The sequence below is a fragment of the Nothobranchius furzeri genome, chromosome 5 (genome assembly GCF_043380555.1).
Source record: "Nothobranchius furzeri strain GRZ-AD chromosome 5, NfurGRZ-RIMD1, whole genome shotgun sequence".
NCBI classification, from domain to species: Eukaryota; Metazoa; Chordata; class Actinopteri; order Cyprinodontiformes; family Nothobranchiidae; genus Nothobranchius; species Nothobranchius furzeri.
Window position 1 is genome coordinate 66,773,821 of NC_091745.1, and position 15,091 is coordinate 66,788,911.

General features: G+C 40.9%; 1 protein-coding gene across 5 annotated transcripts in view; it reads left to right on the forward strand.

Annotated features, from left to right (window-relative positions):
• bbs9 (Bardet-Biedl syndrome 9) overlaps window positions 1–15,091 on the forward strand; it is a 186,496-nt gene that overhangs the window by 33,832 nt on the left and 137,573 nt on the right. For 4 of the 5 annotated variants that reach the window (XM_015949922.3, XM_015949923.3, XM_054740926.2 and 1 more), the window contains 2 exons: window positions 5,293–5,397; window positions 13,752–13,766. In XM_015949922.3, the coding sequence (XP_015805408.3) occupies window positions 5,293–5,397; window positions 13,752–13,766 (120 nt within the window). The remainder of the gene's footprint in view (window positions 1–5,292; window positions 5,398–13,751; window positions 13,767–15,091) is intronic. The other variant, XM_070551029.1, reaches the window with a different exon arrangement.

Consider the following 15,091-nt stretch of genomic DNA (forward strand, 5'->3'; position numbering starts at 1 on the left):
TTTATTGAGTGTGGCCAAGTTTAACAACTAGATTGTTGTAGTTCAGACGTTCTACTTTGGAATTTCTCTGTTCTGCTCTAGAATTCATTTCAAGTTTATTTATGTAGCACCAAATCACAACAAGAGTCGTCTCAAGGTGCTTCACAAAATAAACATTCCAACACAGGTCAGTTCATTAAGCCATTTAGTAAAAAGTTTTCTAAATAAGGAACCCAGCAGATTGCACTGAGTCACTGACTAGTGTCAGCGTCTATACAGCAGTCCTCATAATAAGCAAGCATGTAGCGACAGTGGAGATGAAAACTCCCTTTTAACCCATTCACTGCCAGCCGTTTCCTGATCACTAACGGCCTTCGCTGCCAGCATTTCTCACCGTTTTTACTGTTTTTTTAAGAGTCACAGAACGTTGCGCGCTAGCATGATGTCGATGCCAAAACAACCAACACAAAGCAGAGACTCACCTCTTACATCAGGAAGAATCCGCGTGTTTCGAGCGTTATCCGTTCTTTCATAATCCGTTGTCGAATTGTGATCGGCAAACGCTTTTCCGGTTCGCTCCTCACTTTTTTTTACAGGAACAGCCCAAAGCGATCTCCTAACACATGGATGTTCTGCTTCCTGATCACATGATGTGTGACGTATGCGGATGAAGATCGGCTTCAGGGCTGAGATGTTTGTTCTCTCAGCGCGGGGGCTCGTTCCGATGCTCAAACAGTAAAAAAAATGCAAATGACGACTTTAGTCGTCAATGGCAGTGAATGAGTTAATAGGAAGAAACCTTCAGAGGATCCTGGCTCAGTAAGTAGCCATCCACTATGACACACACACACACACACACACACACACACACACACACACACACACACACACACACACACACACACAACTGTCTGAATAGAGTGAACAGAGAAAATTCTGCCAACACAACAAAACACAAACAAGGCCTTGGCAGAAATGGACAGCTGCAGTTTGTACTTTTGTCTCAGATATTTAAACACAATTCAGTTTTTTTGAAAGCTGCTTATTATGGCTATAGGATCTACAAAGATATGTGAGAGGTTTTTAAAACATGAAAGCATACAAAAACAGGCCAAATCATCTCTTTATAAATGGATTTAACACAAAACAATCTAAACATCCATCCATTGTCTGAACCCGCTTTGTCCACGTAGGGTCGCGGGGGGTGCTGGTGCCAATCTCCAGGGGTCAATGGGCAACCAGGCGGGGTACACCCTGGACAGAGAGCCAGTCCATCGCAGATAATCTAAACATGATTCATGAAACTTGTAGACCTCCTCAGTAATGACATCTTCCTCATCCAGTCACACAATTAACCCTAAGTCAGAAAGTTAATCTGTTTTCTATTGTTCAGGTCTGAACTCTCAACAAGGATCACACATTCCAGTGCAAACCCCGTAATTTTAAAGTAGCGGGTGTGTCAACTAAACAACAAAAACAATGGAGGGAAGTTGATGAATGTCCAGAAACTTTAATTAAAACTAGTTAATGATCCATAAAAGAAAAATCTGGATGAAGAAGAATGCAGAAGCAGTGAAGAAATGGCAAAAGCAAACAAAAAAAAAAAACATCTGGAAATAAAAGGGGAAGTAAAATGAAAGGAGAGGTACAGTAGTAAAGCAGGGGATTTCAGTCTACTTTACAGAGTTTGTTTTTGTTGGAAGGAGTGCTAATGGCTTAATGTGCCTGAGAACACTGGGACCAGTCTGAACAGTCTCGCTGGGTCGGACGTCGAGGTCACTCAGACACGGTACCTGGCGCTTGCGGGTTTGATGCCCACAGTGCTGCTCTGACCTGCCCAGATGTGCTAGAATATACGATGAAAAGCTGAGAAGGAGAAAGAAAATACGAAAGGGGAAAAGGGATTCCTGTGTGTCTTCTTTGGTCTTGTTTGTTAGTCTTAACAGGACTGAGAACACTTAAAGCACTTAAAACCAGTCTGACCAGCGTGACCTCCAAGGCACAGAGGTTAAAAGCCTTCTGTTGACAGACAGAGGGACGAGGAGGGAGGGGGAGCAGGAGGGAATGATGTAGTGAGAGGCTGTAAGGATCTATCTATCTATCTATCTATCTATCTATCTATCTATCTATCTATCTATCTATCTATCTATCTATCTATCTATCTATCTATCTATCTATCTATCTATCTATCTATCTATCTATCTATCTATCTATCTATCTATCTATCTGTCTGTCTGTCTGTCTGTCTGTCTGTCTGTCTGTCTGTCTGTCTGTCTGTCTGTCTGTCTGTCTGTCTGTCTGTCTGTCTGTCTGTCTGTCTGTCTGTCTGTCTGTCATCTCATATAAAGGTTGAGAAAATACGTCTGATTTTGATCGTCTACCTTTCCTTCATTCATTTGTCTTCCTTTTTTCCCCCCAATTGATCCGTCTGTCTCACCTTGAAGCCCTTGTCTCATCAACAGTTGTGTGTGCTGTCTAGTTTTCATCATTCTGTTTCCGCTAAATAATATCAGCAAAACACACAATCTGAAGCTTTCTCGCACACTCATCTGCACTTCCATTAGAACAAATACACATTTATATGTTTATGTATTTAGCAGGCGCTTTTGTCCAAAGCGACTTACAAGTGATAATCGGCATGTTTCCCTTGAGGCTAACAACAACAACAACAACAACAACAACAAACAATTTCCAGTCAGCCGTAGGTGGCAGTGAGGCAGCTTGATGAATCATGGAGAGGACGGAACAAGGAGTGGACAGTAGAGAGGGGGGACGGGTGCAGGGAGGGAGCTAGTTTAGAAGATGCTCTCTGAAGAGCAGGGTCTTCAGGAGTTTCTTGAAAGTCGAAAAGGAAGCCCCTGTTCTGGTAGTGCTTGGTAGGTCATTCCACATTTGTGGAACTTCAGTCACCTGTAACAGACCAGGCCCAGAAACAGCACGCCCCATTACACCGCCACACCACCATGTGTGTGTGTGTGTGTGTGTGTGTGTGTGTGTGTGCGTATGAAGCCATTAGCTGTAATATATCCTTTCTGTCTGTATTTGATTCCTGTGTTTTCTCCCCAGCTTTATGTTCCTTCCCCTTCTGTTGGTTTTCGAGTGTTTGAAAGGAAGCTACACGTCATCGCCCATCTCTCACACTGCATATGATTTCAGTCGTGTGTTTACATTCATGTACTCTGTCACGCACACAGAATGTAAAGCTAGGGCTCGATTTATGATTATCTTCCTTCATTCAGCGCTGTGATCCTTTGTGTGTGTGTGTGTGTGTATGTGTGTGTGTGTGTGTATGTGTGTGTGTGTGTGTGTGTGTGTGTGTGTGTGTGTGTGTGTGTGTGTGTGTGTGTGTGTGTTTGTACATTTAAAGAGAGCTGCTTAATAAACCTCACTGCATCCTGTTCTGTGAGCAACTTAAGAAGGTTGACTTTCATAGGTGTAAGTTGGAATCTGTCATGATGGAGCTGAAATGAAACAGGGCTCCTTTGTTGAATTAAGAACATTTATTTTAAAAACACGTTTTTTATAACCCCAATTTACAGACTTGAGTAAAGTCACACCAATTCATTTTGTTTCAAAAAGAACACTGAAGCAGTCTTATCATTGTTGGTGTAATTGGTAAAAATTTAGTCCCAAAACTTCTTGAAATTCTTCTATTTTTCAATCATTTAGCTTCTATTTCCATTGTTTAGTTCTTTTCTAAACACAGGGTAGTAGAAGATTTTTTTTACCAGTTTTGCTGACATGTTTCATCTAACGCTGTAGCCTTCCTCAGAGCACTACCGATGTTTTTGGCATTACATCCTTCTCCGTTTATTTGAGGGCAGCAGAGGATGATCTCGATATTCAAATTTAGCTTCTAATTTTAAACACAAGCAGTGATCATTTTAACAGAGAAATTTAAATTTGTTTGTCTGTTGACTATTTTTAAAAAAGGTTTTAGTCACAATTTAGTCATTCAGTTTGTTTTTATTTTAGTCGACTAAAATATATGTATAGTTTTTTCTGATGCAATCATTTTCAGCTTCATTGTTGTGAAGCTATATGAAAAATTCACATTTCACACTTTGGATCAATACAAATCTATATTTATTATTGTTTTCATAACGATGATTATTGGAACATAACACAATAAACACTGATAGTTTGACATTGTGTCGCTCAATATTAATAAAGTTAACAAAAACTGTATAATGTGCAGTAAAATGTGTAAACATGACAGGAAATGACAGCACACCCTAGAGAGAGTGCCAGTCCATCGCAGGGCAACACATAGACACACAGGACAAGCAATCATACACACACACACACACACACACACACACACACACACACACACACGCACACACACACACACACACACACACACACACACACACACACACACACACACACACACACACACACACACACCTAAGGACAATTTAGACAGATCAATGAACCTAACAGTCATGCTTTTGGACTGTGGGAGGAAGCCGGAGTACCCGGAGAGAACCCACGCATGCACAGGGAGAACATGCAAACTCCATGCAGAAAGATCCCAGGCTGGTAAGCGAACCCAGGATCTTCTTGCTGCAAGGCAACAGCTCTAACCACTGCACCACTGCTCAGCCCGACCAAAGTGCATAACAGAGATAAAAACACATCATAAAAGTGATAAAAGTGCAATAAACGGTGCTGATTCTTTTTTTATCCATTCCTCCCATCGTCCCAGTTTTCTGATTCGATTTTTGCTACAGCCAATTTTTGTTGACGTCTTTTATTCGTCAATGAAAAAGTCGATCAATATTTGTCATAATTTAGTTTTAACAGAAGCGATCATTTTTGGTTTTAGTTTAGTTTTCGTCCTCAAAAGTTAATTTCTCATAAAAAAAAGAAAGAAAATATTTTTAAATGAACACTGTACACAAGCTTACTGAACAATGTTGAATCTCAATTCTAATCTGAACTAATCCTGCTCATCATCAGGTTACTGTTTCAATCGTTTTCCTTTATGGAATCACCTTTTCACCAAACGCAATAAGTACTGTGACTTATGTAACAACATCTGGTGAAAACTGTTGCTCCACCCTTTAGAAGAGTACGTCACCTCATACATCTGTCATCAGACTCACTCCGTCGTTGTTCGGCCTTGGCCCTGTCCTCCTTCCTCTTTCAGCCATCATTAGGATTGGGATGCATAATGACATTTAAGTTTTAGCACTCACATTACTCTTAAATGGAATGACCAACTACAGTTGTCTGGATGGTATGATGTTACATAATAGAGATCAACTTATAATTGATGGTATTGTCATTTGATTGTCCTTTCTTCAGGTGTTGGTTCAACCAAAGTTGTGGCATTTTCAGCCTTCCTCAATGGCCGCTACCCCCCTGCCGACTTGACTGGAGACATCATTGTGTCCTACAGCTCACCAACAGGTAAAAATTCTGTCATGAAATGTTTCATAAGGATTTTTATATTCCATTTCCACCAAAGCTCTTAGTTTTACTGAAAAAAAAAATGTACAGATGTTTTTTATTTTTTTTATTTTGCCTTCCATAATGATCAGTTTCTATCAGAGAAAACCTGCCCAATTCTGTTCTGTATTTCATGTTCTTAGAAAGCAAAGGGAAGAAAAACACAAGCAACACAATCTCAGTAAATAAAATGTAAAGTTGTTAAATGTAACACAGAATGTCTGCGTTGCAAATTAAAAACAAGAACACTAATTATAACCAACTATAATCTCCATTTCTACATTAATATCTAAGGTTATTCATCATATAATACATTTTCTTTGTAGTAAATGTTAAAACTTTTGCTGCAGAAGTGTTATAAAGTGAACATGACGACCTTCTGTTAGCAGAGCGTTGAACTGGTGTAGCAACATTTGGGCTTTTTCCAACCCAGCCCAGTTCATCCCCTCGCTGCTTCCAGGCATCTGTTTCCAAGGCCTGCAGTATTTCTGGAAGATCGAACTTTCCTAAGCTACAAAACCACCCTTTATTTCAAATGTCACAGGCTTTCCTTAAAAAGGGGGAAAGAAACTATATGTATTTCAGTATTTGTTCAGAAATCAGGTCATGAGAAAAAAAAAAGTCTGTTTGTGTGCTATTGTTTCCTTTGGATTCCATTTGGCTTTGGCAGGCCTCTTAATGGTGCAGCAGTTTTTCCTCCCTAGAAGCACATTTAATGTGAAATGTCTGGAAATATTGGGAAGCGTTTCTTTCTTGTTAAGTGTTATTGTGATGCTAAAAATAGTTGAAAATACGGAGTCTGGAGTATTTCAGTTGGCTTTAAAAGTCAAGCAGCTTGTAGGAAACTCATTTTGTGTTCTGGAAGGGGCTGTGAGCATCCGAAAAGCCCTTTTAACCACAAGGAGAGGGTGATATATAATAAAATCAAATAAAGAAAGCAAAATGAGGCTTAAAACAAAGTATAAATGCAGATGGATGCATTTGATTGAATTTGAGTCAGTTTAGAAACTTCTTTACAAACATACAGCGATGGACATTCAGTGATTGGTAAATGGCTTGTATTTGTATAATGCCTTCCTAGGATTTTACAACCCCTCAAGGTGCTTCACAATACAATCAGTCATCCACCCATGCACACACACATTCACACGCTGGTGATGATAGCTACAGAGTAGCTACAGCTGCCCTGGCTGGGGCGCATTGACTGGGGCAAGACTGACGAGCACATGTGCCACCAATACCTCTGACCACCACCAGCTGGGAAAGCGGGTTATGTTTCTTGGCCAAGGACACAACAGCAGCATTCTCTGGTGGGGGCCGAGATCGAACCTACAACCTCCCGATTGCCCACTCTCCCTCCTGAGCTACTGCTGCTGATATAAATGACCATGAAAGATGCGCATGCATGAGATGTGAATAAAAAACATAATCACTGTTAACAGAAAGTAATCAACATAACCGGCTGTGGAAGCATTTCTTATTCCACACAAACCAACGTATTCATTACATTAAGATAAACTAGTATGTAACTCTGAAGCTCAGTTCACACCTTTTTTGGATGTTGTAGATACATATTTTGTGGTAAATAGAATTATAGCAAAAAATGACAAAAAACAAAACAAAAACAAAGTGAACACTAGTGTTATTCACAGGTCTGTGGCCATCCAATGTGACAGACCCACCAACATCTTATTTAGAACCCTCAAAGCCAAATCCAGTCTCCTACATCATTTAACCTGTGGCAGAAAGTCTACGACACGGGTCTACACCCAGGGAATGATGAGCAAAACTTGTGACGAGAGTACATGCAACAATAGCGGTGTCAACATTAGCAACAACGGAGGCTACATGCTAGGCTACATGTGGAGCACTCCTTTTTGGAGTTCGATTAGAAGTCTACTAAAACAAATGTGAACACCAGCGCTTCCTTCCTATAATCATTGCCATCTGCTTTTCAATGACGTATGCTTGTGACGTTACAGTTTTTTTCGATTGCTTAAACTCAAAAAGCAAAAGTGAGGCACGATTTTTACAACCTCTACTTCTGTTCCCAATCGCTTGACTCAATTTATCACTACTTAAGATTTCCTTATCGTATTAGAACTCTGATTTTCCTCCTTTACACTCTGATGTCAATTTCACATTACCTTGCTGTCAAAACACAACACACAATTTTCAGGTTGACACACACTTTCCACATAAATTCTCAAAGCTTCAATCAACAACACACAAATATTCAAATCTCTAAACTTTCACGTCTGGCGAGCAATTTGCAATCAGGGACTGCAGCATAAAAGTAAGTTTCCACAAGGCTACCCAGGTGTATGGGTGGTTTCAGGACCACCCACGGTTTTCTATTTTATACCTTCCACCTTATTCCCCCTTCCTCAATGCCACTGGGGAGTTGTTATCAGCCTGGAGGTGGAAGGTGTACGAAAGGAATCCACAGAGCCAGGTCCCAACGCTTCAAGCCATGGAGGAGGCTTGTAGAGATGTGGCCTTTGAGGCCTGTCAGGGCTTCATGAGGCACTCGAGGCAGTACTTCCAGCGCTGTTTGGACCAGGAGGACATCGCCTGTGATGTCGATGAGGTCCTCTGGCCAGACAGAGACCAGAGGCATGATGCCCCATGATTATGCTTGAATGGGAGAGGGGGTGGGGGGTTAACTGTAAAAATACAATTTTTTGTCTCAAAATTTGTGGGATGTCTAATGTTTGTCTCAGAGAAAAGTGGGCCCTGTCATACATTCAGTGTGTAATTCATTGTGTTCCATTTAGACAATTGTGTTTTCAGTTTTGCTCTTCAGTGTTCTTTCCATGCTTGGTAGTGTTCACCCAAAGGCTACTTGTGTTTAAGCAAGGAATGGTGTGTGTGTGTGTCATGTGAAAATGTGGCTGTGTTTACCAATGAAAACACGTGTTCCATTTTGGGAACATGTTAAGATACGTGATGGCAGGGTTTTGTTGCAAAGGGAAGCCACGGTTTAGGAATTTGTGTGTTATGTTTGGTGTTTTGTGTGTGCAGTTTTGAAAGAAACGTACAGTTTTGAAAAACGCGTTTTAGCAATCGAAAAAAACTGTAACATGTCTTGCTTGTTACTCTGTGCAGTTTGACTCACTAAAATCACTGGTCGTGCCCTGTTCAGCTTTTCTAGAGCTTACATAGTGTGGCATGAAGCAGTACTTTGAAATGGCCAAAAAGACACAGCATTAACCAGGCTCAAAGCTGCAATGGCAAATCTGCAACATAAGCTAGCTTTTAAACACAGTCACAGAACACTCACCCCTCCCATTGGCAAGCATTCCCAGGCCACTTTCGCCTGATACCAGAACACGCATTGCCACAGTAAACGAGAGCACAAAACACCCGTTGCCGTTTTCTACATTAAAACTTTTTTGTTGTTGCCCGTGACTTCTAATGGTGTTTTACTTTTTAAGACTCTGGTAGTTTGTCCTGAAGTAAAAGTGGTAGCAGTCGGCTCTTTCTCCTTCTCTGATATTATTGAGTGGAGAACCTCTCATACCAAAATGAGTGAGTGCGTGATGAGTGGAAGACCCAGGTAAATTTGGAAATGCGGTTAGACAGAAACCTGGATGTCCAATTGTTGATTTTGGCCTTAGTCATGGTATTGGCTGAGGTTTGTAGACAATTTTTTTTACATCCACAAAATATTTATAGCCATACTATTTTAGAACTTTAAGAGGAATGAAAAAGCTAGCTTGTTGTGTAGATTTGCCATTGTAGCTTTTCGACTTTCAAGAAACTCCCGAAGGCCCTGCTCTTCAGAGAGCATCTTCTAAACTAGCACCCTCCCTGCACCCGTCCCCCTCTCTACTGTCCACTCCTTGTTCCCTCCTCTCCATGATTCATCATGCTGCCTCACTGCCACCTACAACTGACTGGAAATTGGTTGTTGTTGTTGTTAGCCTCAAGGGCGACATGCTGATTATAACTTGTAAGTCGCTTTGGACAAAAGCGTCTGCTAAATACATAAATATAAACATTTAAGGCAAGCTAGTTCAATTTGACTGTACAAAGCTGCTAATGGGCCATTCCACTACACACTTCTTGAAAAGTGCAAATTTGACTTGGAGCATAGCTCCATTAAAAAGTCTGTATTTCACATGAAAGCACTGTCTTTTCCAAAACCATTTAGTATGACATTGGTACTGCTTATTGACAGCTGTTGTGTATCTTTATGCTGCTGACCTGTGAATAACATAGATCCAATCCCAGTAAATGAGCCACCAATCATGCCTTCAGTACATCATACCCCATGCTGTTTTAACAAAGGACTGAGTCTGAAACACTTATGTTTTATTGGACCATGTTGTGGAGTCGTGTCCCATGGTCAGATACAAAGTGGTCTTTAAAAACATTCGTGCAAATGTGGGAGAATGTGGTCGTAGCTCCTTGGTTGTGACTTCCTCCAGTGCTAATCTGCAGTAATGCCTCCATCACCTCTTATCCCCAAAATGCTGCTCTGGCTTGGGAAGGAATTCATCACTTTGTGTTCACTGCCACCCAGGGGTGATGATTACGCCCTCACATCACCGCATAACCCAATCCCACCCTGAGGCTACTGTGTCCTTCCTTAAGCTCTACAAAGGCTCTGACATTTAAGAACATTGTTGACTTCTTAAAGCCTTCAAAGGCGGCCTGATGATGGCAAGGGCCGTTACAATCTAGAAAGAATTTCATTAGTGCCCCTCTGTGGTTTTCCTAATGCCATGGGAGTGGGCTTTACACAAACACACTCCAGAGGGATCAAGTGGTCAAGCTGGCATTTACAGAACTTTGTTCGTATGCACAATGTGTGTTTCATCTGAGCAGCAAGGCTGCAACTGTACAGATACTTTCCATAAAACATGGCCAGCCATGATTCACTGGTTGCTAAGCCAGTTTGTGTGGAAACTGAGGAAGCTAGCTGGCAGTGTTGATTGTTTTCTCCAGTTTTAGTGTCCCAGTGACCAGCATCTTCACACGCTGGTGTTTCCTGGAGCTGCAGCATCTTGTTGGATGCTGTCCCTTTTTACCACTAGGTCCAAAGTCCATTTACCAAAACTTTTTGTTGATGTTTCTCTTGAAGAAGCTCATGTTGCCAGTTTTCTCTGCAATCACCGTGCAAAGCATTGTAACTGATTAGAAGGAATGAGGTCAGAATGACTTTATTTGTAACCTTAGGTCCTTATGAATTTTTTTGATATGTTTCACTATGAAGCTTAGTGATGAAGCAGTGTTTCCCCTGGGAATTTTTCCAGCTGTGGTGGTGGGGCCGGCGGGGGGGGGGGGGGGGGGGGGGGGGGGAGAAATTATGACACGTCTCTAAATAAAGTAAAAATTTCTAGTGCAGAGAGGAGACAACCCATAGAAGCACTAATTTGATCTCATTTCAGAGTAAAATAGAACAGGTTAGATGCACCTAATAAATAAAATTACTAACAAACTCAGGAATCTGTTTCTTTGCTTCACTGTGCTGAAAAATTCACTCATGCGGATCAAAGGAGATACACAGATGAATGCACCTCTTATTTATTATTTGGAGACTACATTTACTGCAGCTGGCAGAGGCAGAGATTTTTTCTAGCGATACACGGAATTTACAGAATCATTTTAAATGTTAATAGGGGAAGACTGCAGGAGGGAGCGGTAAAATACAGGGGGTCCCCAGCAAAAACAAACAACTTTACAAGTCTGATGAAACCCGCTGGTTTTCCATCAGGCAGTCACGGTGCAGCTCCAATGACCCAGTGGCTGTGCTATGCCACGGCTATGTAAGGGAAACCCTGGATGAAGGGTGTTGTTTGTAAATGTATATATTTTAAACAAACATTATTGGATAAATTGCTTTTCCTAAGTGGACAGCTCTTTAAAAAGTGTAAAATGCTTTTGCAAAGCTTAGATTTCTCAAAAATACATTTGAATTTACAGGTCTGGTAGTTTATATTCACTGTTTCACTCAAACTAAGCCCACCAGGCCAGAAAGATCTTTGGCATTTATGCCAAATATTTGTTGTTGTTTTTTCATCCCAAATTTAAAGTTTTAAATGAATAAATAAAATAAAATAAAAAAAAACTGATCAAATAAAATGAGACTAAATGACTTGAAAGACGTTGACCAAGGAAGAAGTTGTACAGGAGAGACGAATGTAAGGAAGAATGCCTTTGATTATGTTTAATATGATGATAAAATTCTTGAGTCAGCACCTCGTTGCCTGTCCATTGGCTAGCTGTTCATCCATCTGCTTCCCATTCACCTGCACAGGAAATCCTCTTCAACCAATCATATCAGAGCTTAATCTTCCAGACTTCTATCACCGTGGCCTAAAGGTTACAGAAGCAGTAGACGGACAGTTTAAATCCCAGAGCAGCTGGTAAAACACAACACTGAGCAGCAGGGATAAAATATGCCTTTGAAAAAGAAATCTCATTAAATTTTTTATGTTTTATATTAATTTCAAAGGCTGTTTGGTGGAACTCATTGAACTAAAAAAGCTGGAATTTTTATATCCATCTTTCCATTTTCTTCTGCTTATCTGGGGTCAGGTCGTGGGGGCAGCAGCCTAAGCAGAGAGGCCCAGATTTTCCTCTCTCCAGCCACTTGGGCCAGCTCCTCCCGGAGGAGTCCCAAGGTGTTCCCTGGCCAGCCGAGAAACAGTTCCTCCAGCATGTCCTGGGTCTTCCTTTGGTCTCCTCCCGGTTGGGCGTGCCCAGAAAACCTCACCAGGGAGGCGTCCAGGAGGCATCCTTCCTAACCAGATGCCTTAGCCACCTCAAATGGTTCCTATTCATGTGGAGGAGCAGCGGATCTACTCCGAGCCCCTCTTGGATGACTGGGCTTCTTACACCATCTCTAAGGCAGAGCCCAGACACCCTACGAAGGAAACTCATTTTGGCAGCTTGTATCCACGATCTTATTCGTTCACTACCCAAAGCTTGTGACCATAGGTGAGGGTAGGAACGTAGATCGACCGGTAAATCGAGAGCTTTAACTTCCACCTCAGCTCTCTCTTCACCACGTCAGACTGGTACAACGCCCGCAACACTGCGGACGCAGCACCAATCCTCCTGTCGATCTGTCACTCCATCTTTCCTTCACTTGTGAACAAGACTCCGAGATACTTTAACTCCTCCACTTGCAGTACTGTAGAGGGTCATCAGCACAGCCCAGAAGATCACTGGCTGCTCATTGTCCAGCCTGGAGGACATTGCCAACTCTCGTTACCTCAGTAGAGCAGGCAATATCATCAACCATCTGTTTCACCTGTTACCATCAGGCCGACAGTACAGGTCCCACAGAACCAGGACAAATAGATTCAGGGATAGCTTCTTTCCCAGAGTCATCACTGTAGTAATCAACCACAAAACCAGACCAACCTTTAAAACTGAACCACACATATACTGTTCAACATTGATCATGTGCAATAACAATTACATGTGCTATCTGAGTTCACTCAATATGCTAAAATTCTGCTTACAACAATGACATGCACAGAACCCAGCTATATAAATGCTGCTACTCTGTGTATACATTTGTATACATTGCTGTTGATTTGACATTTTTATTATTATTGTATTATTTTGGGTTTTTACATTTTGCACCGAAGGGTGTGGCACTCCAATTTCGCTGAACCCTGTACAATAACAATAAAGTCTATTCTATTTTATTCCATTCTTGAGGCAGGACCTCGTCCCTGACCTGGAAAAGGCATTCTATCTTTTTACGACTCAGGATGAAATTTATACTTGCAAAACAATGTCCACACATAATCTGTGTTGAAATTTGTAAGAAAGGAATGAACGAAATAAGTACACAGAATATCCAAAGATTTTTTTTAAATATATGAATAACATCATTGCAAGTCAACTGTCAGTGTTAAATCCAATTATACGGTTAAAGTATGAAAGCAAAACTCATATTGACCAGTTTATAAGGATACTTCCTTTCCAGTACCGCTGTCAAACTAGTGCTTTAAATATTTCTTGACAATGAGGTCTTTTTAATTTCTGATTTGAACATCTCATCATATTTGTGGTCAGTTTGGCTCGATTTAGGAGCTGCAGGCTTGCACGACTCGATGTGTGGGAATGGAATGACTAGAAGCATTTCCAGAATGTGTTTAAAGTCTGAGTGCATCCACATGCAGGAAGACTATATGGTTGCGTGGAGTCAGATAATATAACTGTTTGTCTCTGGACTGAAATGAAAGCAGACAAGAGAAGCAATGCGACTTTTTTGTGCCAGATCTGTTTGTCTGACCCTTCAGGTTTCTTTTTTAAGTAACTTTTAACTTTTCTCTTCCTATTTTCTGCAGAACTTAATCCTAAAGGTAAGTTTTCTGTTAGCACAGCTAAATAGAGTAGATGTAGAAACGTGTTGTCTCTATTAAAGAAACCAAATGCCCTATAGATGCACACATAGATGATTTTTAAGAGACTGCACACTCAGAAATGCACTGATTATCAACACAACACTAAATACACACACACTAGCATATATACAGGAAGAAACTGCTGCTGAGTGTTTATGTTCCTGTTATGTGATACTTGGCAGGAGTTACACAGACACACCGGCTCATACACATTTCCTCACTCAATGGAAAATGTAAATATGCATTTTTGTCCATTTATCTTTTTATAATCTATGGAGTTTACACAGAAATAGCATCCGTCTCACATGCGTTGCCAGGCAAAGCAACATGCAGACATTTGTGTTACAGCACACCAACTCTTGTAGACATTCTTCACTTGTCATGTTATCCTAAACTTAATCGAGCTAAAAGCCTAGCGTTCCTTGAAGGAATGCATATCACCCGCCATATTTGATGTAAGTTTTAAACTACAGGATTGGCCATTTACATGGATAAACCTTAATGAAATGGGAATTGTTGGTGATATTAACGTCCTGTTTCTAGCACATTAGTATATGTGAAGGGGCAAACTTTTCAAGATGGGTGGTGATCATGGTGGCCATTTTGAGGTTGGCCATCTTGGATCCAGCTTTTGTTTTTTCAATAGGAAGAGGGTCATGTGACACATAAAACTTATTGGGAGTTTCACAAGAAAAACAACGGTGTGCTTGGTTTGAACGTAACTGTATTCTTTCATGAGTTATTTACAAGTTTCTCTTTTTTCACAGCCATTGACATGTCAAAGAGGCCATTTTGAAAAGTATGTCCCCTCACATATACTAATGTGCCACAAATAGGATGTTAATATTACCAACCATTCCCATTTTATTAAGGTGTATCCATTTAAATGGCCCACCCTGTACAGTCATTGTGTTTTGAGAAAGTATGGTGATTTTAGTTGAATCTCACACAAAACCTCTCTTGAGCTGTTATAGCACTAGATTGTTGTTCAGTAACAGTAAAAAGTATTGAATTATAACGGCTTTTGTGTGTGCTAATGCTAGTTAGCTGTGGTAGCCATCTTCAATGTTGCTTACTCCAGTGTTCAACTCTGTTGTAGAGGCACCTTCAGAGAGTGTCATTAAAATCCATTTAGTTGTTCCTATATGTTTTGCCAACACACACGTGCACACAGCCAGACACAGGCAACAACATTATAATTACACACACACACACACACACACACACACACACACACACACACACACACACACACACACACACACACACACAGTTCAGATAAG